Source organism: Fusarium sambucinum, chromosome II (genome assembly GCF_050947815.1).
Source record: "Fusarium sambucinum isolate potato_lamoka chromosome II, whole genome shotgun sequence".
Taxonomy (NCBI): Eukaryota; Fungi; Ascomycota; class Sordariomycetes; order Hypocreales; family Nectriaceae; genus Fusarium; species Fusarium sambucinum.
In genome coordinates, this window is record NC_139293.1 from 2,157,734 (window position 1) to 2,185,535 (window position 27,802).

At 49.1% G+C, this 27,802-nt stretch overlaps 10 protein-coding genes across 10 annotated transcripts; 5 read left to right on the plus strand and 5 right to left on the minus strand.

The window, feature by feature from the left end:
• Positions 1 to 99: 99 nt before the first annotated feature.
• On the minus strand, positions 100 to 2,225 carry FSST1_007509 (uncharacterized protein; the record flags this gene model as incomplete). The annotated part of the gene is made up of 11 exons (XM_083224300.1): positions 100 to 144; positions 194 to 273; positions 324 to 539; positions 613 to 721; positions 772 to 837; positions 891 to 1,041; positions 1,089 to 1,248; positions 1,302 to 1,689; positions 1,738 to 1,820; positions 1,880 to 2,061; positions 2,173 to 2,225. 11 exons carry the CDS (start codon positions 2,223 to 2,225, stop codon positions 100 to 102), a joined length of 1,533 nt encoding a protein of 510 aa, XP_083083470.1.
• Positions 2,226 to 2,844: 619 nt separating this feature from the next.
• FSST1_007510 (RICTOR family protein) lies at positions 2,845 to 7,097 on the minus strand (the record flags this gene model as incomplete). Its single annotated transcript, XM_083224301.1, has 3 exons — positions 2,845 to 4,557; positions 4,608 to 6,105; positions 6,154 to 7,097. The coding sequence occupies 3 exons, from the start codon at positions 7,095 to 7,097 to the stop codon at positions 2,845 to 2,847; spliced, it is 4,155 nt and encodes a 1,384-aa protein (XP_083083471.1).
• Positions 7,098 to 8,949: 1,852 nt separating this feature from the next.
• On the plus strand, positions 8,950 to 9,912 carry FSST1_007511 (urate oxidase; the record flags this gene model as incomplete). Its single annotated transcript, XM_083224302.1, has 2 exons — positions 8,950 to 9,733; positions 9,788 to 9,912. 2 exons carry the CDS (start codon positions 8,950 to 8,952, stop codon positions 9,910 to 9,912), a joined length of 909 nt encoding a protein of 302 aa, XP_083083472.1.
• Positions 9,913 to 10,402: 490 nt separating this feature from the next.
• On the minus strand, positions 10,403 to 11,002 carry FSST1_007512 (mitochondrial 54S ribosomal protein uL13m; the record flags this gene model as incomplete). Its single annotated transcript, XM_083224303.1, has 2 exons — positions 10,403 to 10,921; positions 10,982 to 11,002. 2 exons carry the CDS (start codon positions 11,000 to 11,002, stop codon positions 10,403 to 10,405), a joined length of 540 nt encoding a protein of 179 aa, XP_083083473.1.
• A 404-nt stretch (positions 11,003 to 11,406) lies between these two features.
• FSST1_007513 (copper chaperone CCS1) lies at positions 11,407 to 12,635 on the plus strand (the record flags this gene model as incomplete). Its single annotated transcript, XM_083224305.1, has 5 exons — positions 11,407 to 11,527; positions 11,592 to 11,626; positions 11,736 to 11,865; positions 11,921 to 11,998; positions 12,121 to 12,635. The coding sequence occupies 5 exons, from the start codon at positions 11,407 to 11,409 to the stop codon at positions 12,633 to 12,635; spliced, it is 879 nt and encodes a 292-aa protein (XP_083083474.1).
• Positions 12,636 to 16,813: 4,178 nt separating this feature from the next.
• Positions 16,814 to 18,632, plus strand: FSST1_007514 (uncharacterized protein; the record flags this gene model as incomplete). Its single annotated transcript, XM_083224306.1, has 6 exons — positions 16,814 to 16,828; positions 16,902 to 17,051; positions 17,109 to 17,444; positions 17,493 to 17,654; positions 17,704 to 18,555; positions 18,612 to 18,632. The coding sequence occupies 6 exons, from the start codon at positions 16,814 to 16,816 to the stop codon at positions 18,630 to 18,632; spliced, it is 1,536 nt and encodes a 511-aa protein (XP_083083475.1).
• A 465-nt stretch (positions 18,633 to 19,097) lies between these two features.
• Positions 19,098 to 21,309, minus strand: FSST1_007515 (glutamate--tRNA ligase MSE1; the record flags this gene model as incomplete). The annotated part of the gene is made up of 5 exons (XM_083224307.1): positions 19,098 to 19,862; positions 19,927 to 20,184; positions 20,238 to 20,627; positions 20,680 to 20,790; positions 20,842 to 21,309. 5 exons carry the CDS (start codon positions 21,307 to 21,309, stop codon positions 19,098 to 19,100), a joined length of 1,992 nt encoding a protein of 663 aa, XP_083083476.1.
• Positions 21,310 to 21,938: 629 nt separating this feature from the next.
• Positions 21,939 to 23,459, plus strand: FSST1_007516 (uncharacterized protein; the record flags this gene model as incomplete). Its single annotated transcript, XM_083224308.1, has 4 exons — positions 21,939 to 21,993; positions 22,099 to 22,157; positions 22,215 to 23,306; positions 23,364 to 23,459. 4 exons carry the CDS (start codon positions 21,939 to 21,941, stop codon positions 23,457 to 23,459), a joined length of 1,302 nt encoding a protein of 433 aa, XP_083083477.1.
• A 920-nt stretch (positions 23,460 to 24,379) lies between these two features.
• FSST1_007517 (ESCRT-II subunit protein SNF8) lies at positions 24,380 to 25,162 on the plus strand (the record flags this gene model as incomplete). Its single annotated transcript, XM_083224309.1, has 1 exon — positions 24,380 to 25,162. The coding sequence occupies one exon, from the start codon at positions 24,380 to 24,382 to the stop codon at positions 25,160 to 25,162; it is 783 nt and encodes a 260-aa protein (XP_083083478.1).
• An 803-nt stretch (positions 25,163 to 25,965) lies between these two features.
• On the minus strand, positions 25,966 to 27,141 carry FSST1_007518 (Mpv17/PMP22 family protein; the record flags this gene model as incomplete). Its single annotated transcript, XM_083224310.1, has 3 exons — positions 25,966 to 26,340; positions 26,525 to 26,800; positions 26,932 to 27,141. The coding sequence occupies 3 exons, from the start codon at positions 27,139 to 27,141 to the stop codon at positions 25,966 to 25,968; spliced, it is 861 nt and encodes a 286-aa protein (XP_083083479.1).
• Between the last annotated feature and the right edge of the window lie 661 nt (positions 27,142 to 27,802).

The window sequence follows — 27,802 nt, forward strand, 5'->3', positions numbered from 1 at the left end:
ATAGAAAACACAAAAAACAAGTGTATACTCAATTCTATATCTAACAATTGAATTACCTCTGACTATGTCTTCTTTTTTTGATCATCAAATAATGTGGATTTAGGTCTGCTTAGCAGGGAACATCTCCCAGAAGCCGATTTCCATCTATGTGCGGTTAGCAAAATAGTACTGGTTGGAGGCCTCTGAGATTTACCTTGAGTGCATGGATGAAGATTTGGACGAGCTCTTCGATCCTAGAAGGTGACTGCAACTGAATGTGCTTCTCGAGTAGAGCTAGAATGAATAAGTGAGAGAATCGTTGATGGATGTGACCGGAAACTCACCAGAACCAAGCTTGACAGCATCAGTGTAGTCCTCCTCATTGTAATTCTTGATCCAAGCCCAGTACGTGTTGTTTTCACGCACAGTATTCTCGTGGTCATGTAGCATCTTGGCCGCTGCGCCGTAACCTAGGAGGCATGGAGCGAGTGCCATCTGGAGACCGAGCCAGTCTCCATTCTGGCCGACGTCAAGGACATAGCGGGTATAAGCAGTGCATGCTAAAGAAGTATTTTAGTAAGAATACTTGAGGGCAAAGAGATTCAAGAGGGAAAAACACATAACACCTCTTACCTTGCTTCTCTGGCGTGGCACGCATCTCGTCGAGTGAAATGCCGAAGCTCTCGCAGTAGGAGGTATGGAGCTTCAACTCATGCATGATGTGCTGAACAATTTGCGTCGCCTAAACACGGCTTATAAGTGGACTATTCATACTGAGGTAAGATAACGTACTCTAGAGATATCCTCGATGTTTTGCGCTTTGTAGGCGGCGAGAGCGTTGGCGCGTGAGAAGTGAATCTGCAAACATTGATTAGCACAACATCGCGATTTTTCGGAATTTGTAGACTGACCAAGTAAAGGTAATCTTGGATAATATAGCCCTTGAATGACTCAAGAGGTAGACTCCCATCTCCCATGGCCATGACAAAGGGATGATACACAAACTCCTTCCAGACATCACGAACATCGGGGCGCTCAAGGAGCCATTCGATAAAGTAGCCACTTGACCATGTCAGCGCATAATAATAAGTGCAAAGTCTGAAGCTTACGGAGCGAATGGAAGAGTGTAGGTTGAGTGGAAGTGGTTCAGAGGACCATGCCCCTTGCCCAGTCCTGGCGCAGTGCGGATCGCAGCCTCAATGTATCGACACGCTGACTGAACAGCAGCAGGCGTATCGATTCCTTTGGCCAAGTTCGAAGCAATAGCAGCTGTGATTACCATAAGCACACCTCATACACCTCAAGTCTGGGCCATCACTTACATGCCAAAGAGCACCCTGTGCCATGGGTACTGGAGCTTGCTTGGTACGGACTCTTGACCCTCAGGACCTCTCCGTTTCCCCCAACAAGCACATCAAAGACAAATTGCCTCTCTTCCTCGGTCTCTGCTACAGTAAGGTTCTCCTTCATAGGACTGTGCCCGCCCTTGACAAGCACCCACTTGGGACCGAGCTCCTGGATTCGCTTCGCGATGGTTTCAAGGTCTTGGACATTGCGAACTTGAGGAGCTTCTTGACCATTTTGGGACAGTATGAGCACTGCCTCGGGAATGTTTGGTGTGAGGACCGTAGTATGCGGTAGGAGATGCTTGCAGAGATGTTGAATGGCTTCGTTAGGGAGAAGCGTTGCACCAGAAGTCGAAACCATGACCTATGATTGTAAGCAAAGCTCCAGCCTGTAATTTGAGATCATACTGACTGGATCTACAACAAGGCAAGGGGTGTTGTGCTTGGTGACAGTTTTTTCAACCATCTCTATCGTCTCTGTTGAAGCAAGCATGCCTGTTGAAGTATCCAAGTTATACCACTGGCCACTTGACAGGATGAACATCTTCACTCACCTGTCTTGATGACATCGACGCCTACATCCTCTATACAAGCATCGATTTGTTGGGACACAAAGTCGGCAGGAATGACATGAATGCCCTTGACGCCCTGAGTATTCTGCGCAGTGAGGGCTGTGGTGGCCGTCATAGCGTAGCAGCCATGAGCAGCGATAACTTTCTGGTCCGCCTCAAGACCGCTGAAACAATAACTCGTCAGTATCCCGACGGTTTGTTTGTCATAATATACTAAAATAATCGAAGCATGCTGTATCATGCCATTCTCGAGGGGAGAGTTGGGATGGACTTACGCTCCGCCCGAACTGTCCGAGCCGGCGATAACAAGCACTCGTCCTTGAACCATAATGCTGTTTTTTTATATAATACAATGAATCAGTGATAAAAAAAAATATAGGATGAGTCTTAAGTTATCGCATGTAGATGTCGAGACTGAGACTTAATCCCGCGTTCAGCCGCCGTCAATCGGACGCGGCATTGGTGGGGCTCAAGTTACTCACGTCACTATAAAGTAGGCCGCACACATCAGTTCATGATACGAACACCTGCTCATATATGTAACTGATTGGGAGTCGCCAAGTACTAATCGACTGACATAATCAACGTATACTTGCTCTATACATGATCAAATGTCCTGGGTGGACACAACCAGCGACTTGTCTCGGCTACAGAGACTATGCAGCCCGCTTCATGCTCATTTCAAGCAGACATCTACCACTCGCCAAACCAACAGTCAGAAAGAGCTCTTTCTTAACTTTTTGTCCAATAACTCCTTGATCCAAATTCCAGTCCGGACACCGATCCCTTACTTCAACCGCGCATCACAAAGATATATGCAACTCGGCGCCGCCTCCCTTTAACATGCTGTCATCATTGTTGTCATTGGTATCATACAGTTGAAACTTTCCAACTTTATTTCGCCATTGGCTATGTAGATTCTCTCTCCAACCTTCATTGCCATCGTTCTACCGCCTCAATCTGAGCGGGGCTGGTGTGAGTTCTGGCGGCGGTGCCAATGGCTCGCTGATGCTGCGCTGTCTCTCGGTTCTATCATCACCCGAACTGTTCTCTCCTTCGCCACTTTCTTCTCCGCTCTCGTCGCTGCTATCATCATCGTCATCTTCCCCATCAGTCTCATCAAAGACGATTTGGCGCATGACGTTCTTATCGAAAAGGTCTATAACCATCCTCCTCACACCTAACCGGTAGTGGTTCCATTCCATTGCAGCCATCACCTCTTTGAAGAATTTAGTGCTTCGGAAAGCTGTCGGCTTGTGCGCTCGCAACTTTTGAAGATCCGTAACTGCCTTCTTGTATAACACCATGTTTCCGAGATCCACAATAAGTTCTAGGACTCTTGTATTCACGTCCTCGTCACTCAGTAAAGCAGGGAGTTCTGATGGCTCGAGAGGTGGCCTGGCAGCACGAGGCGGCGGCGGCTCTTGGGCGGTGCGTTGACCTGGTGGTAGGGTGATTGAAGTCACTGCCTTTTGTTTCCACGGGTTCAGTGATAGTAGCTTGGACAAGCTGTTGGGGATACAGAAACCAAGGGAGCTGCCCATGGGTGTCGTGTTGGCGTCCCATCCGTTCTCGGACAGAATCTCCAGACCGTGGGTTGATCGAGATATCAAACCGAGAACGAAGAATGCTGTTCCACGTATACTCATCACTTCGTGTTGCTCGGCAATCTTTATGATATGTTCCACCACGTCGTTGGACTCCAAGAAAGGTGCCCCGAGTTCCATCGACCCGACGTTGCCGACTGCCCAAAGACATCCTTTAACCTTAGTAAGCACCTCTGCATCACCTGTATCCATGCCGTGATCGCGTATCGTGGCAGCGAAATCCTCAAAGTGGCCCTTGTCACTTAGTAGTCTGCATCCTTCTTGAGTGCGAGTCAACTCTCGGTAGAAGTGCGGTGGCACGTGGCTGTCATGGTACTCCCCATCAATCTCGCCGTCGTTGAATAAGCTCATGCGAGGATTGTGCTCGTCTCCATCGATTAGAAACGTCTTGGCAAGACTTGCCTCGATAACCTTGACGTAGGTATCGTTACGTCCTAAGAACCAATCGTCCATTTCGTTGCTGATGTAGTCCAGTCCATCCAGGTAGTGATATCCAATAGAAGTCGACAAGAACCGTAGGAGAAGTGGTGCTCCAATCTCGCCCAAATGGTCAAGAGCTGGCCTGCATTCGACTATGTATTCTAGATAGGTCTTGCGGTTACAAGCCTGCTCTAGAATTTTAACAGCTGTCGCACAAACTTCAATCTCGGGATCATAAAGTTGTGTGACCAGCAACTGGATAGCCCACTTGGAATCTCCTACACCACCCTGACTATTGGCCGATGGTACTGGACGGATTGCATACTTGCGAAGAGCATTCGTTGCATGGATTCGAATTTCCTTCGTACCAGCCGTTAAAGCTTTAGAAACCAATACGCGAGGATGACCTTGGACACTGTAATCAAAGCTCGAAAGAAGCAGCTTGATGAGGTCGGGCCTCTGTTTCAGGTCCATGATGTGGTATATCATGTTGAACATCCTCCACCGTTCTAGTAATTGAAGTCCTTTTGGGTCACCACTCAAAACACCAACCATCGAGAAGTAGCCCGCGCACAACGTGTCGGTGACTCGGTCTTTTGAGAACATTGGATATTGTGCTGTGAGCCCACTAGTCTGAGGTAGCTGTTAGTAAAGGAAAAGAACACCAGAGCAGTAGGCCTTACCGGATCGCATTGTGCTAGGCATTCCGCTATCTGCCTGAGCAGTTTGCTGTCCGCCAAAAATTTGATACCTTCGGGGGATTGAAGCAGTGAATGCATCAGGGCACAGCCAGCCCTTACATACTTTTGAGTACCTCGAGTGTTCTTGACATTAGCAAACCTATACTTAAATGGCCGGTAGAAACTGATGATTCTCTTCATGAATTTGGACGCTTTGATGGCTTCTTCTAGTCGCTTGCCGCTCTGCAAAGGTCCGTCAATGATCTTGATTATGGTTTCCCAGTTCCACTTGGCGTAGTTGGAGCTGTTGAGTACGTTGCTATCAATCAGGAGTTGCCTGAATGTGGCATCATCAAAAACCAAAGACTGGTGGGATTTAGGTGTCTCGTCGATTGCTGACAGCTCAGTTATGTGGTTGCCAGACGATAACGCTCCTGACAAAGCACCTGACGGTGTGCTTCGATACAATGTTCGACTGACACTGCTAATCTGGTAAACAATCCCTGAAGCGGCCCAATGGTCATTGTGACCAACGTTAGCTGCCGATGAGAAAAGCTCTGGCAAAAGGTGAAGCTCAGCACTCCAGGACGGAGGCAAGAGACGGCTAGCAAGCTTGAGTACTTCGCTGATTAATAGAGTTGTTTTGCGCTGGAGTGTTGGGTTCTCATGCCCTTGAGCGATCTTCAGGAGAATGGGTAGAAGGCCTGCTCGAATAAAGACGGCGAGCAATAAGGCAGTATAGTGTTCGACGAAATTCTGCTCGCCACTATCCTCCTCCATGAACTGCGACTGGCTCTTTTCTTTTTGAGAAGACCTCAGATTCGCTACTCTGCCGTATGTTGTCAATCTTCTTCCGGCCAGAAACGATGTCGCCCAGGCTGGTGGCTTGATGCGTAAAAGAGAGAAGATGAGATCAAGAATGGTCTCGCGGACTGCGTCGCTAGGCAGCAGCAAGCTCGTGACGAAAGATCGAATCGTTCGCAGATCATACATGCATAGGGTCATCAACCCAGGCCATGATTTCAAAGCTGTTGCAATGGCCTTGCAGTTTTGCTTCATCACAGTTTCGTTAGTAAGGAGGTGGTCGGTAAAAACGGTAAAAAGCACCTCAAGTCCATAACCTGGTTGTATGTACTTTCGTGTCTGGGGAGAATCGAGCAAGTATAAGAACGCAGAGGCCAAGCTCTCGGGAGCTTTATAGACACCTTCCGCGAGCGCCTCAGTCAGCGGTCCCAGACCACCGGATGATACCAAAAGTGCTGGATCTTGCACTATAATCTCTGCCAGTGTCTCGATGCAGATAGGTCGTAGACGGTCCGTCTCTCCTTCAACCGGCTGGCCGTTTGGACGTCGATCCTCCCCGTGCTCAGCAACTGCAACAATGGTGCGTACAACAGATCGAGAGACCTCTTTGACTCCACCTTTGACATCAAGGAAAGCGCGGACAAACTTGAGTGCCTGCTCGCGTTCAACATCCGCCTTGCGATAGTTGTTCAGGGACCTGAGATGTTAGTTAGTACATGGAATTGGTACAAGCCAAGATACTTACCGAATTACCAAATAGTCTGTGTTCAGACTACGAATCTTTTTGAGTGATGCGACGTCGGATATCGCATATCTGGTCATTCGATAGCCAGCAGCCACAACCTCGCGGCTTTCGCTCAGTAGCATTACCTGCATGCGGAGCCCAAAGATTGACCAGACCAAGTCATATTTGAGAGTAGGATATCGTTGGAAAAGATCGACCAACTGATTTCCTCGTGAGACGTAGTACTCAGGCGTCATTCCCTCCACTTCCAGAGCTTGAAGTAATTCAGCGAGCGCAAAAGTCGGGCTTTCCGTCGGTTCCTCGGCGTCGGATTCTCCAATTGACCTCGACACGCTTTGTGGTGAGCGTAGCCCAATGGGTCTGGTGGATTCGATAGTGTTGCTCTGAGTACGGTTTCTTTTCGGTGTGTCGGGTGGTATTTGTCGTGTACGTTGGGTATCGGAGATCTTCTGGCGTAGGTCCTTGATACGCAAGTTGCTCGCGTTGAGCTCTGCCTCAACCTTCTGCCGTTGCTCTTTGGTCTGCTTCGCTTTCTTAGAGTTCAGCGCCTCGAGCATGTTCTCGCTACCCTCCTTAATTTTCATCTCACGGTTAAGCCTCTCCTTGAGGTGTGCTAGAGCTTGTTCAGCTAGTGTGTCCGCGTCGTCTTCTTCCACCTTGTCCATGAAGCTACTTGGGTATACCGACCCCGCTTCAGTTTTACTCCCAGCCCGACTGCGCAGCTCTGAGCTGAAGCTGCCGGGAGCAACATTGAGACTACTTCCCCTGGGCCCAAAAGACACGCCTGAGGCGGACAGGTTGCGGTTGTTGGCGCCATTGGGAGGTTGCAGGCCTGAATCACCCCGATCAAAGCTCGTACGGCCAGACAACTGCTGAGGCAGACTAGGCTGGGAAGATTGGCTCGGAGGGGTCATTCCCTTCTGAGCTGCAGAGGAGCTCAGCATGACAATGGCGAGCAGCCCACCGGTTGGGACTGGGCCCAAGAGTGGTGGAGGAGCATTCGTCGATCAACTGGGTGTTTGATAAATCGAGGGCGAATGGTGCGATCGCGATTAAGGTTCGAGTACGGTACAATATCGTTTGATGCAGAAACAAGCTGGTCGTCGTATGACAGAGTTCAAATTGACGGCGGAGGCGAGAGTAATGATGGTATTTCGTCGCAAGTATAAACCCGACCGCGTTTTCGTCGATCGCGTGGAGACGTTGTACCCAGCTGGATAGAGAAATCGTGGTTTAAGCTGGAGTTTCGAGAGAGCGGAGACGTCGCCGTTTGGTAGATACAACACTTTATGCTTTGTGGGGAGTAGGTAGCGCAACGACGAAGTAAGAACCAAAGCTCAGATCACCGGCACAAGCAATATCTAGATTGATGCCTGTAGACTACGTAGATAGGTCAATATCAAAAGCAAAACGAAGGAGACTCGAAGAGCAGTTCGACAGGGTTTGATGGAGGAGCAGGCTATTGATTGGAGGATCGAGGTTAGAGGTCGTTGGGTTGCGGGACAGCCAGGGCCCTATAGTGGAGGCAGACAGGACCCAGCCAGATGGTGATGCATTCCATCTAGATACAGGCACTAAACCTAACCTGCAGCTCTATAAATGCGCCGTAAAGGTAGCTGCAGATTAGATCCATTGGCCGGGCTTCACTAAAACCATATAGTCTAAGTTGTTGATGATCCGATAGCGTGCTGTGGATACTCTTTTGGTTGAGTTGACCAAGGTATTCATACTCAATATCGAAATTGTCACCTAAAGTTACACGACAGTAGAAAAAAGAACAATTTTGTGAGTTGGGTAGAACAGCAGCATTAATTCAATTTTGTGCCAGTGACCAGTCGTTGCCTTGTGATCGACACTTTATATCGAGTAACAACCCAGCATTTTGTATGCTTGTATACTAGCTTCTGTTATTTAAATAGTTAATGATTATCTACAACATTTCTATTATCTCTTCAGTCCGGTGTGCTGTTAAAGTTTCCAGAGAGGTACACATGTTTACCCCAATTTCATTAAGTCTTAGAACTCTTCCAGAGTGCAGAATAAACAAAACGACCATTAAAATCGTAACGCACGGCGATTGTTAAGTATTCAAGATTTACTGTTACTTATAGGTATCTGCCACAGGTATTCATGTGCTAATGTTAGACTTTGGACCTGCAACTTTATCATTGCGAAACCAAATGACCCGATTTGTCCTATCTATTAAACCAATGAATGTCTGTCTATGTAACCATCTCACAGAAATCATACGGTTAAAGTTGTATTTTGTTGACTTGCATATCCCATGAGACAGATAAGAGAGAAAAGTCAAGATAAGAAACTCCAAGAGTCCCAATGCTTCAGGCGGGCCCCGATATACGGTATCCAGGGCATCGGCGTCCTCCGTAGCCCGGCACCGACCCTGATCGCCCCATACCATGGCAAGGTATGCTACAATTCAATACTGGTCTTGCTTCTTCGGCCGCGGGCGCTCGTTCCTGATGGATCGCCAACGTCCGTCTCCGTCCGTTGAGCCGCTTGGGGTAGGTAGCTTTGTATGCTTGCTCAGCTGTTGTTGCTATTACGAGGGGGGGCTGACGTTCCAGCCGTCTTGTATATTAGAAGCATGTTCCCTCCCTTGTTTCGTGCCGTGTTGTTATCGATCTAAACTTTTCACGTCTCGTCATCTCTTAGCGATAGTAGCTCCCAACATTTGTTCCAATACAGCTTATCTGTCCCGCCATCATATACTATCTATCTGATTGTACCTTCATTCATCAACTTCAGAGCAAAACAGAACAAATCAAAGCCATCACGATGCCTTACGTATCTGCTGCTCGCTACGGAAAGGACAATGTCCGCGTCTGCAAAGTCGATCGCGATGCTTCTACCGGTGTTCAGACCGTCACAGAGATGACCGTTTGCTGTCTCCTCGAGGGCGAGATTGAGACATCATACACTCAGGCCGATAACAGTGTCGTCGTTGCCACAGACTCTATCAAGAACACCATCTACATCACCGCCAAGCAGAATCCTGTTAACCCCCCTGAGCTGTACGCCTCAATCCTCGGCAGCCACTTTATTGAAAAGTACAAGCACATCCACGTTGCCAACGTCAGTGTCAAGACTGTTCGCTGGGCGCGTCTTGATGTTGATGGCAAGCCCCATCCGCACAGCTTTTTCAAGGATGGCGAGGAGACCCGAAATGTCGAAGTTCGTGTGAGCCGACAGGAAGGCGTTGAGATCAAGAGCTCTCTTGTTGGCTTGACCGTTCTCAAGAGTACCGGTTCTGCTTTCCATGGCTTTGTCCGCGACGAGTATACAACGCTTCCTGAGACATGGGACCGTATTTTCTCGACGGATGTGGATGCTACATGGGAATGGAAGAAGTTCGATTCTCTCGCTGCCGTGAAGGAATTTGCTCCCAAGTTCGACAGCGCGCGTGAGGCGGCACGCAATATCACCCTCAAGACCTTCGCCGAGGACGCGAGTGCCAGCGTGCAAGCCACCATGTACAAGATGTCAGGCCAAATCCTCGAATCTGTGCCCGAGGTCGCGACGGTCACTTATTCACTACCTAACAAGCATTACTTCGAGATTGGTAAGTTCAAGCACTATCCTCATTGGAGAATATTCATACTAATTTGTTGTAAAGACCTTAGCTGGCATAAGGGAATCAAGAACACAGGCAAGGACGCCGAGGTCTATGCTCCTCAGTCCAGCCCTAATGGTCTCATCAAGTGCGAAGTCTCTCGAGACAATCTGCAATCGAAGCTTTAGGTTGAAACGAGAAAGACCGTGTGTTTCTTAACGATAGAGGTTAAGATGCGAAACATGATGCACCCATGAAGAGGAATGATACCAAGCGACTGGCTTAGATTCTATAATAGATATGAGATATCCAATTGCGTCTTTTTGACCAACTCATAGATTCCTTTAGACATGATGCGTGGTGAAAGTTGCATATGTGAGACATTCCTGAATTGTCATACTCAGAAGCATAGACTCGGACTATGAGATGAGTTGGCGGATCAGCGGAGATCCCATGACCAAGAAGCACATCCCACCTGGAAGACACAAATCAGTTCGACATCGGCTGATTTCAGAGCATAGCGAGAAGGACCACAGCTTAGAAAACGTTGATAATTGCTTGATGCTAGGTCATAAATATACCCAAAATATTGGTACAGATAGTACAAGGACTTCCAGTCCGCCCAAACTGCTCTTCAACTCACAGCCATTCATCCCATCGTAAACCACCGTGCCCACTTTATAATCGCTTCTTGTCGCCCTCACGAACTTTCTCGACAGCCTTCTCCCAACCAGGCTTGCCCACTGGCACGCCGCTAAACCTTATCAAGTTCTGCTTGTACGGGTGTGCGTCTCCCTCAAAGGCCTTGAGCCTCGCCAATCGCTTGTCTCGTAGTCGGTTCTTGGGCAACATGCCGCGCACAGCCTTGCGCAGCACCTCGCTACCTCCGTGCTGCTCCATAAGGACATCCATTGTCACAGTCTTGAGACTACCAGGTCGAGTAGTATGTCGGTAGTATGGCTTTTGCCACTTCTTGCGGCCAGTTGTGTGAAGGGCGGCGCAGTTTGTGACAACAACATAGTCACCGCAGTCGGTCGAGGGGTCGAAGATCGGCTTGTTCTTGCCCATGAGAAGGACGGCGATGCGGGATGCGAGACGGCCGAGTGAAGGCGGTGTTACCCCGGGCTGAGTCGATAGAGTGGCATGGGGAGCGGAAGCAGAAACACCATGCCATACTCGAGAGTAGGCGAGTTTGGTCTATTCGATATTGGTTAGAATTGAGGAAGTTTTAAGACATATATATTAGGGATTGCTCACGAGACCGAGAACTTGCGACATATTGGAGGTTTCGAGAGAACAGTCTCTCAGAGATTACCTCCAATTGGGCTAATCAACCACAGAAACGGCGAGGAGGGGTTGAGTCGCCGTAAACGTTGGGCTATGCTGTATCGCGAGATCTCCCACGCTGAAACACTCAACTAGAAAGTTTGGATCCAGATGCCAAGCGTAGATTGCTGAGTCAGCAATAGCGAGGTCACGTGTACTTATCCCGGGTTTGCAGTAAGCCAGACTCTCAGACTGTAACTTAACCTCGCCCGATTCCCGAAGTCGCTGGTCCCACTTCTTGGGGGGTGCAACTCCGGACCCCGATGTTATGTTATCACTCGATTGTGGGTGGATTTCAAAGCAGCAAACAAAACCCGACCACGTCGTGTTACAACCTCCTCCTCTTCTTCTGACAGATGCCTCTGAAGTTTACGCCTACTAGACTTTTTGCTACTACATCTCTACTCGCAGCAGCCAGCTATTCAGTTTACCAGTACCGGTTTTCCAATACCACCTTTAAGACCACGCCCCCCACATGTAAGTTCTCCAATTCTATGGGTTTCTCTTACACTGCGAGTATGAAACTAACAGATCAACGCAGCACACAGCAAGATGACTGTTGATAACTCGTTTGAGGTGCGCAGAAAACTATGAGTGATGAGTCATGGCTGTGGAAAAGGGGACGAGGAGAGTTGTTGGCAGCTTTCACCACATCAAGCATACTAATGAAACGCCTTGAAAACAGACCCTCTTTGCAGTTCCGCTGTCATGTGACGGCTGTATCAAAGCAGTTTCAGACTCTTTGTATAAGCTCGGCGGTATCAAGAATGTTGAGGGTAACCTGAAGGACCAATTGGTATCTGTCAAGGGCACTGGTAAGGCGGATTGTTTCCCTCAAGTGTGTATATACTGACTGTGCTGCTGTCCCAGCTGCCCCATCAGCTATTGTGGAGGCTATCCAAGCAACTGGTAGAGATGCCATTCTACGTGGATCAGGAGCTTCGAACAGTACGTGCAAGCTGTTTTCTTGGCTATCAACATTGCTGTTGACTCGTGCTGTCGCGGATGCCCAGCTTCCCCGACGATCGGTTTAACTACCTGATACGATATATGACTGACCTGGATCTTAGGTGCCGCTGTCAGTATTCTAGAAACGTTTGAAGATCCTGTTGATGGTCTATACGAAGAACCAAGCCGGGATGTAAGAGGATTGGCAAGAATGGTCCAGGTTAGCTCAGGGCGAACACTGGTTGACTTGTCTATCCGTGGCGTCTCGCCTGGAACATATCGAGCTTCAATTCGCGCATACGGCGATTTAAAAAACGGCGCAACCTCGACAGGACCTGTTTGGGCAGGAGAAGATAAGAAGCCTCGAGGAGACCTCGGCCTTGTTCAAGTTGGTGAGGATGGCAGAGGTACTTCATTTGTGGACCATGGGTTCCAAATCTGGGAGGTTATTGGACACGCCATGGTCCTAACAAGACAAGAAGAAAATGCTGAGCCCCTAAAGAATGATAAGGATACCGTTGTGGGCATCATTGCCCGAAGCGCGGGTATGTGGGATAACGATAAGACGGTATGTTCTTGTACTGGCAAGACGCTCTGGGAGGAGCGCAAGGATGAGGTCGAGAAGGGAATGCTATGATAACGAGTCAGATACCAAATCAGTAATCGACCCTAGAACGATCAACATTGGCATCGAACAAGGCTAAGAACTGGATGAACGAACTTTGACTATAGTATGATGTCTGCATGCCGAAGAATCATGTTCATCCAGTCAACCGTCCCCTCGTAAACTTGAAACAAAGACCTTGACAAGTGAGTTGGCTCTGAGAGTGACTTGCGGGGGATCTGTAACATGACGATCGTGCTGCGGCGAGATGTGGTGCGATACCAGGCTTTGGGTCAAGATCGAGCATGGGTGTTGCCATGACCATGGTTCGATATTGAGTCCAAAAAGGCAAGAGGCTTACCATATGACAAGTTTTGACGGGAAAACTAAACATAGTAGGAACCCATTTACAAAGGATCCGGAATCAATTCTTGCGGTCACAAATGCTCGCGATAAAGACTGGTAAACGGCCGATGGGAATATTGTGACAAGGAAAGTGGATTCTTCGATTCACGGCCTTGGTGCATTAAGATACGAGCTCGGCTGAGATGAAGATGAAACTTCTCAGATACGCCACAGAATCATGGACCTCATGCGAGACGAGACAGTGGTGTAAGTAGAAGCTGCATACAAGGTTCCACAACGCTTTAAGTTGCTGCCAGGTACAGAGACGGCAGGCTGATAATGTAGGGATTGTCATAATACATCTACCGATCAAACACGCACGGCGTCCAATAAGATAATCGTATTCTGAAAGAGAAAAGATACTGAGACGAAGCATAATGGGGATAACGGGTGGACGTGTAAGAGAAATACAGGAGCGGAAACAAGGCTTGGTCTTGGGTTGAACTTGCCGGTTAGCATGACAGATAAAGTCGAGATCTGATGTGACGATAAGAAACAGGAGAAGACGAAGAAAGGAAATTCTGTTTAGAAGTGCAACCGACTCTAACATGCAAACAATATTGAACCTTGATGGATCATTCTTAAATTGTTAGTTGTTTGTGATGTCTGATGTGGTAGAATGACTATGGCTGATCTGTTGATACACATATAAAAAATGACAAGGGCACTCGGTTCGTCTATGTTGATAGGTAGGAGGCAATACCAATCTCGGGGCATTTCCCCTGATTATCAGTAATGATGGCAGTCTTACTCAAGTTGAGGTCTGGTTTTGACTCCCTTGTCGGACTTAATAACCTAACTAGGTGTGTTTGATGACCAAGTTGAGATCTCTGAATGCCATATGAAATAAACGATCTTGTATCCAACAAGACGACAAGTTATTAGAAGTTAGTAATGTTTCGAATATCTGGTGCCTGAATACCATGACGTCTAGAAACTTTCTGCAACATACTCGGGTCTCGGGCTGTAACCAGATTGTACCCCCTGGCTTGGCTCCATGGGGCTCCGGATCGTCATGAGCCGAAGGGCATAATGCATCATCTCGACTGCGGCAGTCGCAGCTTTCGTAATGCCTCCTTGAGAGAGGGGTGTGGTTATGTCCATACTTTACTGTTGGCCAAGTTACAAGGCTTGAAGACGAGAGAAATTTTCAGCAGCACTGAGATGCCTGTCAAAGACAGGATGAAGGCCGTGTTACGGCGTTACATTGGATATTGAGATGCGTGTTGAGTGGCCGCATTAGCGTACAACGCGCGCGGTAATCCAAGGCATATTCCATCACAGGTTAGGAATCCAGTAGATGAATAGGGTCAATGACACGACACAGCCATGACAACTGTTGGTTTCCGTAGTCATATGAGGAAAACAATTCATGACAGAACCTATTTCGAGAAACGCTGTTGGTGGCTACATAGTACTTACTCATCTCATCTCCGTTCCCATGGTATAGGAGCATTGCCAAGATCGCTTGAAGCCGTTAGGGTTGAATCTCGGCTGTAGGTGTCAAAAGCATAACGTCTTTCCCGTCCTACCGTTCGTCGTTCTTCTCCCACCGCAACTTAGATCCACTGTCAATTGATTACTGGACCTCGCATACGAACAAGACCACTGGCGAAGTTTCCTTTGATCCCGTGCCCTCGGGACCGAGTATGCCCCCATTCCATGACTTGGGTCTGATCTGTGGAGTCCAACGTTGGGTTATCACTTTGACGGTCTGGCCCAGGGCGCTTAGAACCAGATTAAAGTTGATCGAGAGGACAGGTGGTAGGCACGTCATTCGACACCAACAGCTTGGATGCAGTCAGTAGCGTGTTAAAGAGCGCTCGACCGGGGTATATCCTGTAATTGATTGTTGGGCGATGCTTGTAGATTCCCATTGAGGCCATTTACTTACCTGAAAGGTTAGTAGACACGATTCGCAGTAGGCGCCGAGGGGTGGCTAGGCGGGTCATGATGCCCCAGGACCCTTGACTAATACCCAATCAAGGAGCGCCCCTGGCAGTGACCAGCACCTGTGACAATCGGTGCAGCAGGTGCATAAACTTCCCTGTCCCTACCAAACTATGGCATAGTCGTCAACCCCGGGTATGGAAATCAACGATCAGAACTCGGATCGAACCTTTCGATTTTTAAAGCATCTGATGAGGCTGATGAATGCAGTGGTTCGATTCAACATGTGAGCTGGTTTCAACACCTGCAGCATCTTGATGAACTACCTACCTGCATCACATTTGACTACCAAGTCATCACATCACAGCACTACTGAATCACTGCTGGACTGGTTGGCTGACTGGTGACCTAGAGAACCCCCGGATAGCAACTAGTGGCGATGGATACGAATGCAATACAATCACTGAATCTTAGATCAGACTCTCCCTCACTCATCAATTTCCTTTGAGAATTCCCCGAAATCGAAACGAGATGAGGATTTAGGTTGACAGCTCAAACCCGGCCCGGTAAGAGTGCAATTCTCTTACATCAGGCTAGCGGTCGATCAGACGTTGCACATGCACTTACAGCAGTTGTACATTTCAGATCTCAGATACCGCTCAAAACATTGCTGTAGCAGATGGGAGAGAAGGAGAAGAAAAAGAAGAAAAACGTGCCGACCCTTGTTGCACATCCCCCTGACCCGCCGTACAGAGAGTGTGGTTGTAGAATCGAAGTCAGTCAGGTCCCTCAGGTCCCTAGGTCTCCCAAGGTTAGCCTGTGACAACCAACTCTGGGTCAAGGAGCTTGACCAATTCCCATCCTCTTTAGGCGCTGGGTCTAGATGTAGCAACCACTCATCAATCAATTGTCGCTTGATATGTCATATCAACTTAACAATGCATAAATCACCCCCATCACCTTGCCATTGATTCTTGGCTCGCAGTGATCGAGTAATGTTCCGAGAAACAATGTTCTGGGCGGCTTTGTTCTTCATCATGGAAGTTTTCTTGCTCTGCCATATTCTTGCAGCTTGGTCGGATAGAAACATCCCACTTACAGCAGACCAACTCTTGGCTCTCTAACTGCTTTGCGTTGTTTTTACCAGATACGCGTAATAATGCCGAGAAGACCGGCTCTTTTCCTTAGAGTTGTCAATTGAGAGCTGGATTGTTTCTGAATTAAGATCACGCATGTTGCCGAGTCTGTGATATCCTGAGCCACCCACATAAGCTCGAAGGCGCGTATTGAGGACTCAGGGCTAACATGGAAGTGGAAGCTATTGAAAATAAGATCCAACCTAATCTCATACCGATCAACTGTATCACAAAATAAGCCAATCCCTTCTTCAATTCTTCACTTGCCTCTTTCTCCCTTGAAGCTAACGCCACTGGCTCGGCTGCCAAGCCATCGAGGACTTAAGTGCACCAATTGCTTCCATGTTTAAGCAGGGAAAGACCAACCGTTGTACAGAGTACGCTCCATCCATCCCAGGATAGAAGGGCAACACCGCTTCTGTCGCTGTCTCTACCCCTGCCAGGCTTGGCTTCAACACCCCCAGCCCCTGTTACTGGCACTACCCCCTGTACCCCCGTACCGTGCCTAGCGTACCTGCCCCGCCAGCTAACCCGACTGCACCGGACTTTACTTCAGGTGTAGACGCTGCCCGCCCTCCAAATAATAAGTCGGCACAGTCCCTCATACATCTAAGCGCCCAGCCCAAAATCCCCCATCTCTCCCTTCAAGCTTTGAATTTCCCTATTTACCACAGGAATCCCCCCCATATCGCTCTCTAGTCCCGACTCGTCCATTATTGTGTGTATTACTGTAACGACAAATTCAACTCTATTGTGGTACATTGTCCTGCAGCGACCATCATGTCGTTGAAACAGGTACAGTCCTCACCCGCCTCTGGCTTTGAGACGCCATGTCTTGCAGGCCATTCCGCTAACACGATTTCTACAGGAAATCGAGACCTGGGTAGCAGCCCTGGGTCGTTACGATAACAATGAATTCGAAGAAGCCCTCAACGAGTTTGGAAAGATTGGCGACACTAGCAAGATTCTGTTCAACATGGGTGTTATCCATGCCACACTTGGAGAGCATGAGAAGGCTGTAAGTTGTGTCCGCAGCGAATCCTACCGCATTTCATATACTGATCCTATTTCCCAGGTCGAGAGTTATCAGCGAGCAATTCGGCTAGACCAATACCTCGCCGTTGCCTATTTTCAACAGGGCGTTTCGAATTTCCTTCTCGGCGACTTTGAGGAAGCGCTCGCTAACTTCAACGATACGCTCCTATATCTTCGTGGCAATGCCATGATTGACTATGCTCAACTGGGTCTCTTATTCAAGCTTTACTCCTGTGAAGTGCTTTTCAACCGAGGTCTCTGCTACATCTACCTGCAACAGTTAGATGCTGGAATGCAAGATTTCTCGTATGCTGTTAAGGAGAAGGTGGTCGAAGACCACAACGTCATCGACGATGCTATCAACGAACAGGCAGAGGTTAGTAAATTGCTGGTTGGTTGTTACTGCTTTTTCTAACATCCATAGGGCTATACTGTCTTCTCTATCCCTGTGGGAGTTGTTTACAGGCCCAACGAGGCTAAAGTTCGAAATCTCAAGACGAAAGACTACCTCGGCAAGGCGAGACTTGTCGCTGCTTCAGACCGTGCCAATGCCTTTACCGGATTTGCTGGCTCTGAGATCAAGAATGTCAGTTGTCCCTTGCATGCGTGAAAAGCCCATGACTAACACTTTACAGGCGGGCAAGTTAGAAGTTAAGGACGACCGTCCTGCCGACAACATCTCCTTTGCAGCCACAAACCTCGTCAAGCCTGGCCTGTCATCTAGAAGACAACAATCGGAACCTCCCAACGGCCGAAACGTGTTTCCGCCAACACCTCCACCAGAGAATGAGCGCCCCTCGCGAGCCGCTTCCGTGCGCAACCAGAAGCCTCAGTTGGCCAAACTCAACATTCAACAAGCCGAGCCAAACCGGCGGTACGAGAAGACAGCCTCACCTGCGGATAGCCGAAGGCCCATGCCGGCCAGGTCAGCATCAACTACCCGCACACCGCTGCAAAGGGAACCCCCACCATTGCAGTTGAGGCCTAAGCAGATTCCAGAGGAGACAAGATCACCAGAGGATGTATACGCAATGTATTCGGCAACTGATGGCTACCGAAACTCAAGAGGATCAGCTGGCAGCAGACGAATGAGACCCCAGCAATTTTCCGAAGAGGAAGATGCCTCAGATTATGAGGGAACCATCAACGAGAACGATTTCGAGATGATTGGCCAACGCCGAGGCCCTGGCTCTGTTTCGGGCGGCTCAAGAAACAGCCGTCGAACTGAAGTCACAAAGATCCGAGTCAAGGTCCACGCTGATGAAGTCAAGCTCATCATGATTACACCCGACACCCGGTTCGAAACATTAAGCGACAAAGTCCGTGACAAGTTCAACATCAAACGTCGATTCAAGATCAAGGTCAAGGACGACGATATGCCCAGTGGAGACATGATTACAGTCGGCGATCAAGACGACCTTGAAATGGTGATCGATAGTGTCAAGGATGAGGCAAGAAAACAACGGACAGAGACAGGAAAGATGGAGGTATGTGAACATCTCTCAGCTCAAAGCCAATGTTCCGATCGCTAACATCATCACAGATTTGGATCCTTCAACTTTAGATATATACCCTCACAGCGAATTTGCATTTTTGGACATTTATGAAATTTTCACACCTCAGAGGCTCGTGAGTTGAGAGAAATCCCAACGCGAGTGTCTTTTATTTATTCTATGGCGATCTTGCCATTATCTTAATCTTGTACTTTTTTAAAGGCATGTCACAGTAGTTAGCATATCAAGGAATCTAGTTAGAGAGGAGCCGGAGTTGGGGATCTTGGTTCTGCCAGAATAATTACCCGTCACAACAGGACAGGAAAAGGGACACAGGAAGTTCATAGTTGATAACAATCATGAAGTTATGACAGCACATTGACTGATCGTTTGCGATTTCCACCCATACACGCACAGATTCGGACTCGAGTGATATGCACTATCTATATTGCTGAAGTGATACATTATTCTACGTTGATCTTACAGCGTGTCGATCTAGCTCAGTGTCGAAGATTTGTCAAGTACAGATCGAATACCTATCCAACAACGGCGTCGGCTTCTGAAGTCATAGGTGCAGCTTCGTTTGTCCACCTCTGACGAAGGCTCTCACCCCCTGAGTCCAGCTCATGCAATAAATCGCGCACTTGAGTGGCACGAACTCGCCACTCATTTTGACCTAAGATGCTGAACAATATACGAGATGCCTTGGCGACAGCTTGTGGGCTGCCAACAGCAATCAGGCGAATAATACTATGCAGATCAGGGGTTTGATCAGAAGGGACACGCTCCAAGAGGCGCTCGAAAGTCATTTCCCAACTGTCTGTCGAATTGACCGTATCATGAACGAGGTTGATCAAATCACGACGTGGAGTCTCAGTAGCGAGCGCCGCTCGGTAGATGGCAATGGGAGGGCGCCAGAACAGGTACGGCAGCAGGCGCGGTATGTCATCCGCGGAAGTGTATCGCGAGGTTTCTTGAGCAAGGGTTTGGAAGGTATATGACTGCTGCGATGATTCAGATGACAGCATGGCTGGAACTGGAGTCAAAGGGCCAGGCCACTTGAGAGAGGTACCACGTGGTTGGATCGGTACATAGTTGTCAGTGCTTTCTTTGGAAAACGAGGTGATTTCGTGGACTTTGTTGATAAGGGGGCCGAGTAGGTTGTCTCTAATGAGAGCCTGTTCGCGAGGAGTGTGGCCGGAGAGAGGGGTTTTGAATAAGAGACTCCTGTACTCGTGTTGAAAGAAGTCAAGCTTTTGTGGATTTAGTTTTATACCACCACGTGTAAATTTGTAACTCAGCTGCATCACTTGTCAGTATCTCGATAAAGGGGATTTCTGCTTCGTTTCAACTAGCATCACGTACGTTTTCAGCCACCTCTTCCAGGAAACGTGGTGTCTGGACGCCTTTCTTGAACGAAGCGCCCAAGTTGGCGAGCCAGGCTTGTAGGGCCATAGGAAAGACCCTTTGGTCCATATATGTTGAAAGGTTAACGCTAGCATTGCGCTTGCTAAGCTTTGATCCATCGTTGCTGACGAGAAGGCCTAGATGAGCGAAGGTCGGAGGTTCCCAACCAAAAGCCTCGTAGAGAGCCAAATGTTTGGGCGTTGAGATGAGCCATTCCTGCAGATTGTAAGAAAACAATATTATGATCCACGATATCTTTGTGTACTGACCTCGCCACGGATGACATGAGTAATCTTCATGAGATGATCGTCAACCACATTTGCAAGATGATAGGTAGGAAAGCCATCGGTTTTCATGAGCACAAAATCCTCCTCGGGCTCCTTCTTCTGGAAAGGGCCATAGATAGCATCCTTAAACTTTGGTGTACCGAAGCGACCCGAGTCCAATCGAACGACATGAGCTTCGCCCTTGGCGGCTCGTTCATCAGACTCGGAACGCGGAACGGAGCGGCATGTTCCTGGGTAAGCGGTGGGCTTGCCAGCGTCGTGAAGAGCACGCTTCTGAGCCTCAAGTACCGACTGGTTGCAGAAACAGCGATATGCGGAACCATTGTCGATGAGGGTCTGAGTATGCTCTTTGTAGGTCTCCAGACGTTCTGACTATGATGATTTCTCAGTATGGATCCGTGTCACAGGCTCAGTATGGGTTTACCTGACGATAGGGGCCGTATGGGCCGCCTTTGTCGGGACCTTCGCTCCATGACAGACCAGCCCATTCGAGGTCCTTAAATATACGCTCTTCAGCGTCGGGTACCAAACGATTCTGTATGTGTCAATATGTACACCTTGAACGAGCAAAGGAGTGCAGACTTACCTGGTCGGTGTCCTCAATTCGTATAATAAAGTCACCTCCCTCTGTAGCCTTTGCTACCAAATTGTTAAAGAGAGCTGTTCTGAGCGAGCCCAGGTGCAGGTATCCAGTAGGAGATGGCGCAAAGCGCGCACGAATTGGCTTGTCGGCTGATCGTCCGAGGATATATCGTTGACTTGTCTCATCCTCTTTAACTCCGGTCTTACTGGTATTTGGTGTCTGGCTACGCTTTTTCAAGGCTGCCAGCCTTGAGGTTTTCTTGGCCGGTTGACCATTTTGCTTTGCTTCTTCAGAGAGGATATCCGTATTACTCTGACTTGGTGAAGGTTTGGATGCTATATCAGAATTTTGATCATGTCGAACGAGTGAGCTGGTAAAGCCTCGACGAATTGGTATTGTTGAACGGTAAAGGGCTTGAGTCTGTATAAGGCTTGTCGATAGCCGCGTCGAGCGGCTCAACAACAATCTCATGATGAAGATAGAATGTTCATATCCAATTAAGGACTTATACAAGTGTGAGTGAGTTAGACGAGTCTACCTATGAGTTTAGGATATTGCGGCTAGTGCATCCCTTGAATGGGTGGTGCGCCACTATGTGGCAACCGTTAAAAGGTCTTGTTAGAGATAAGGATTAAAATTTCTTATCAGTGGGTCATTAGTAACTAACGTGATTATGTTTTCTACTGAAGAAGTTTGAGAATACGACAGTGTTAAAAGAATGACTTGTAATCACAAACAGGTTGAAATGGAGGGGCACAGAAGATAAATAGGCGTCAACGAACATGACGCATCCAGAGCCTGCTGAATAAGTGTTGTCAGAATGACTGCCTATATAATAATAAAGAAATTTATTTAAGAGAATATTGTTTGATCTAGCCTGAAAGATACTAAGAAAAAAGGACCAAAATTCTTTTCTTCAATCAGATACTATCTATCAGTTGCCTACTGCAAGTAATACCCAAGTAGAGTACCCCGCGCTACAACCCACGCCAAAAGATTTTCTACGGGTCCCTGCCAACAGAGTTGATCTATAGCGGACCAATTCTTCATCCTGCATTACATTACAGTACTGTAGACTACAGTACATACAAATCTTCAAGATGGATGATCCTTTCAGCGCTGGCTCTCCGGGACCGGAAGAGGTTGATCTCTATGGTAAGTTTCGATCGCTTCTTGAAAAGATTTACCACGACGGCCATCCACTATCGCTGGAGTTGGTGGTTGATAAGAAGAAAAGACATGGCTAATTCGGCTGAATAGAACTCCTCGAAGTCGACAGAACCGCATCACCGGACCAGATAAAGAAGGCTTACCGAAAGGTTTGTGATCGCAACACTCAAAGAACCACAGAAAAATATCTTACAAATGCCCGATAGGCCGCTCTCAAGTACCACCCAGACAAGGTTGCCGAGGAGCACCGAGAAGAGTCAGAAGCCAAGTTCAAGGAAGTTACACAAGCCTACGAAATCCTTAGCGATGAGCAGAAGCGCGAGCTCTACGACGTCCACGGCATGGCCGCCTTCGACAAGTCCCGCGGTGGCCCTGGCGGTCCTGAGGTCGACCTCAACGATATCCTTTCCCAGATGTTCGGTTTCGGCATGGGTCCCGGTGGTCCTGGAGGTCCTGGCGGCCCCGGCGGACCTCGTCGACCCAGGCGTGGCCCTGACGAGGAGCAGGAGTACAAGGTGACACTGGAGGAGCTTTACCGTGGCAAGACTGTCAAGTTTGCCGCCAACAAGCAGGTACTCTGCGGCCAGTGCAAGGGTTCCGGTGGCAAGGAAAAGGCCAAGGCTGCGTCTTGCGAGCGTTGCAAGGGTAACGGTATCGTCGAGGCCTTCCGACAGATCGGCCCCGGCATGATGCGACGCGAGACTGTTCTTTGCGACCACTGTCAGGGCGCCGGCCAGGTTTTCAAGGAGAAGGACCGGTGCAAGAAGTGCAAGGGCAAGCGAACAAGCCAAGAAAAGAAGGTTCTCGAGATCTACATCCCCCGAGGATCCATGCAGGGCGAGCGCATCGTTCTTGAAGGCGAGGCCGATCAGCACCCGGACCAGACGCCTGGTGATATCGTCTTCACGTTGGTCGAAGAGCCCCATGATGTCTTCACCCGCATCGGCCACGATTTGTCTGCCGAGCTGACTGTGACGCTTGGCGAGGCTCTATCGGGCTTCTCCCGCACAGTCTTCAAGCACCTCGATGGACGAGGTATCCATATCGACCGCCCTCGTGGCAAGATTCTGCGACCAGACGACTGCCTAAAGATTCCTGGTGAGGGTATGCCCATGAAGCGTGGCGAGGCCAAGGGTGACTTGTACCTTATTGTCAAGGTTGAGTTCCCCGAGGATGGATGGCTGAAGAATGACTCCGAGTACGAGGCTCTGCAGAAGATGCTGCCCGCTGCTCCGGCCAACGTTGAAGCCGACGAGGTCGACGAGGTTGAGTATGAGGACGATGCCGACATTGAGAAGGTAAATATAGCCTGGTTCCACGGCCCTAACATTGCGCAATAGCTAACTTGGTGACAGATGGGCGAAAACTCAGGCGACGGCCGATTCGGTGCTGACTGGGAAGATGATGACGACGATATGGGCGACGGTCAACCTCAATGCCAGACACAGTGATCAACTACATACTGCGATCAGTAGCAAAGATAGAGTAGGCCTAGAAGTGCAAGGTTTCCGCCCTGTGTTAACGAAGCGACGACTATTTCAGGATCAGGGGCCGGTTGGACGCTGCCATGGCTATGGCGAGGTCTCAACAGAAGTTCCATCAAAAATGAAGAAGACTGAAGACTATGTTCGGTTTGGACATCTCAGGGCCAGAGATGGCATGATACCATACTACACAAACCACTCTTGGGATTCAGGAGGGATAGATCTTGCTTTGAGAAGGCGAGGTCCCATTGCGTCATACGGCGCACAAGATAGATATACATTCGTGTATAAGTACGTTTTAGACCTTGAAGTTACTGCAAAAGTTGGCGAAATGAAGTGGTTTGTGCCGTTGACGAGAAAAGAAGAACAAAAGGGGAAATTATATGTCTTCGCTACTGTGCTAACCATGTAATGGATACATGAGCTAGACCCACCACCTCTTTGGGCTAGTTGAGGTCTTGAGCCACCTTGATGGAGGATCTACTATTGTTCTTCTGTGCTCTTTCTGGTGATTTGACAGAGATCAGATACCGAGTGATTAGACATATCTGGTCTAGGTACAATACCGGTGGTCTTCTCTTTACCGCACTACCTGTTCTACTACATGTGCCGTTGAGTGTGCTGCTCAAGACTTATGACCTATAACCTCAACAGACCAGATCGTCTATCGTTTCGAGTAACGATTGTAAGAACACTCTCAAGAACCTTGTTTGAAGGACTAAATCCGCCTTCTCTTATATCGATTAAATAAACGTTGATACAAGCTCGCAACCTACACAACCGGCCCCACCCCCGCCATTTGACGTAATTCTAAACCGCCAGCACTATTAGTACTTTCCTTCTTCAACAGTATCCTAACCTCGAAACTTGAACCTTGTATCTTTACAATGTCTCGTAAAGGTGTAGGCCTGGCGGCCTTTGACCGTTCGCGCCTCACATCAGCGCAGTTCGCCTCTCATGGCTCTTCCCTCCGCGCCAACAATGCCCAGGCTCTCGAAACCCAGCTCGCCGTCTTCCGTTCCCTCCTGCAACAGTTCGCCAACACGCACGCCCGCGATATTCGTTCCGATCCTGCATTCCGGGCCCAATTCGCGCGTATGTGCGCTGCTATTGGTGTAGACCCGTTAGCCAGCAGCAACAGCAACAGCAGTGCCGACGGGAGCTCTATATGGGCGCAGTTGCTGGGAAAGACGGTCAACGATTTCTACTTTGAGCTCGCTGTGCGGATTGTAGAGGTCTGTGGCGCTACGCGGGGAGAGAATGGAGGCCTTATCGGTCTGGCCGATCTGAGAGAGCGCGTTGCTGCTGGGCGGATGGACGGCGCTGACCCTATTGCCGACGACGACATTCGGCGCGCTGTGCAGACTCTTGCCCCCCTAGGCGGCGCATATGCTGTTGTGCGTGTTGGTCGTAAGGAGTACGTGCGCAGTGTACCTCGCGAGCTCAACGATGATCAGGTCTCGGTCGTCGAGGCAGCGCAGGTCTTGGGATACGTGAGTGTGGGCATGCTGAGGGATAACTTGGGCTGGGATAGAGCCCGCGCCCGGACTGTGATAGACGATCTTGTTGCGGGAGGTATGTTATGGGTCGATAAGCAGACAAAAGGCGAATGGGAATATTGGAGCCCTAGTTTCATGGCCGAGACAGCTGGTCCTGAGGAGGGAGGTTGAGGAGACCCCATTTACCAGTTCACCGTTCCTACGAGAAAGACACCAAGCCTCCAGAACCCGAACAATCCCGGTATAGAGCGCACCCCTGGGCCAAGTCCTTACAGACACACAGACTGGAGACTCGTAGCAGACAGCCTCGACCTTCTGCGTTTGATGCGATTCCGGCTGCTGTCAAACATAGTCCAGCTCGCAAGGCTCACGCTGTCTCCAAGTCAAGAGTACAGATCGACTGCCAAGACAGGTCAACAAACGTCTCGAGCCAAAACGAGAAATTTCAAATGATGATCTGCTGACGCAGCTTAACGTGACAGGAGGGTCCATGGATAAGGAGGTGGCATTCACTGTTGCCCAACGCCACTTAAACAAATCCAAGCTCAACTCTCTCTCAGCCAAGAGCTGGCCAGCGAATTAGGACACGGGATATACTTGACAAAAAAGATAAAATACTAAGTAGTTCATTTCATTAACCAGCAACTCGCACATACAAACATACATATTGCCATCTACATCCACCATGTCCTTCGCCAAAATAGAAATTCCTTGTAGATACATGTTGAACAGCTTGAGTTCAGGACAGGCACCAGTCCTACTCACCCCCTCATCTCGGGTATATACTCGTCAAGCGACGCAGCCCATCCGAGCACGGTCTTGTGTTCATCCGCTCGCTACCAAGAAGCCATCGTTCGCTTACTCTCTCAGCTCCATATTTCCCTTCTCTTTAAAGTCTTCACCACTCCCATTATCGTCATTTAACTGTCTTCTTGGTTTCACCGGGCTCGGATTGACAGTTGAGATTGTGTCACTTAGTAAGGAGGGTTAGGACCACCGCCCATACCAGGAGGAGGGTAGTCGTCGGGGCGGCCTGGGCGCATGTCGCCAGCGTTGGATCGGCGGTCGTCGCCGAAGTGCTTCTTACGGAGAGCTGCAAGGCGCTTCTTCTTGGTAATTGTGTTGATGTATGTGCCAATGATGAAGGACACAATGTTGAAGAAGGGAATCCAGAGCTGGTCAGGAAGGAACTTCTGGGCGAAAGCCAGGCAGATGGGAGAAGTGATCCATGAGACACGCATGACTTTCCAGAAGCCAACCTTGACGGTGGCGCGAACCTGGTGGTAGGTGCGGGCACCTGCGATGAGAGCCATGGCGACCAGGTAAACACTGTTCTGGATGGGAGCAATCTGGAAATACCATTAGCGACTGTCACAATTTGCCGTCGGCTGTGGATCCGGTTGCGCTTCGTGGTCTTGACCTCGGGCATGGTCATCTCACAACCGCACGCCCTGCGGCTGAAGATCTTGGCTTCGATTGCAACAGAGTCCGCGCGGGATCTGAATAGATGAAGGAAGCAGCGGGTTAACTTACGATAAGATTGCTGACAAGAATCTGTAGAATCTTGGCACGCAGACTGGTGCGGCCCTTGAAAGCCTTCTGGAGTGCCCAGATCAGGAAGTGGCCCAGAGGAGCGCTGACGAGAGCGCCATAGGCTGCCATCTTGGGTACACGAGCAGTGAAGTAGTTGCCGTGCTTGTTGCGGTCCTTGGCGAGCCATGAAGCGAAGAGCTCTTGTGTGCCGGCCAGAGTACCAGCAGTGAGCATCTTGGTTCGGAGAGGGTTATCTTCCAGCTCCTTGATGTAGGCCTATCATATCATTAGTCCTGATCAATGGCGTTCCTGCTTGCGATTCAACGTAGGGATGATGATATAGCGACTGAAGTTGCCTTATGCGCATCCTTTCTTGCGAGATCAAGCAAATTGGAGGTTCAACTTACCGCCAGGTAGCCCTTGGTGCCAGCATTGCCCATACCACCAGTCAACGCTGTACCGATGACAGCAGAGACAGGATGGTGACCCTTGGTGCCGGGAATCTTGCCAGCCTCGGCCTGATCAAGCAGGCCGCCAACCCTTTCGGTGGTATCATGCACCTTATCTGCCACCTTTTCCGAAACCTTGTGAATGGTTTCGCTCTTGAAGTCGACCATGATTGCTATTATTCGACGATATGGTGATGATGAATGATGTGATTAATTAAGCGCGTCCTTGGTCGAGATCGAGATAAGGATATTATTTTAATTCGACTTAAAGTCAACGGCTCCAGATTGAAAGACGGTGCTTGACCAATTCGACCTCTTTTTTCGGAGTTTGCGGCGCGTGCGACGGTTTTGTCGTTGATCGTCGATGTGATGGTCCTCGTCGGATCGTCAAAGTCAACACAGCCGCGACGGCGTCATCAAAAAGCTTAAGTCAAGGGTCAGACGCGCGAGAGAGACTTTATCTAAACAGTCAGTAAACTTGTTCAGCTTGGACCGGTGGGGTTTAATAACGTTGACGTGGGGATAGAGGGAATGTGCGCGCTCAAAACCAGCCAGCCGATGGACAGGACAAGGGATAACAGAGAAGTTTTGACAAGATGGCGAGAGGGTATTGAGTGAGTAAGTGCTAATGAAGGGTGGATGGAGGTGGGTCAGGCCAATTGAGGTTCTCTCAATGCATCTAACCAATGGCTTTGTTTACTCGATCAACAGAAGCGAGATTGGAGGAGACAGAGAGTGAGGGAACAGCTGGGAAAGTCGATGATGGGATGGCTGGCTAGCTGGCTGTTGACGATGAAGAAGGGATGAATGGTTTACATGAGATGCATGT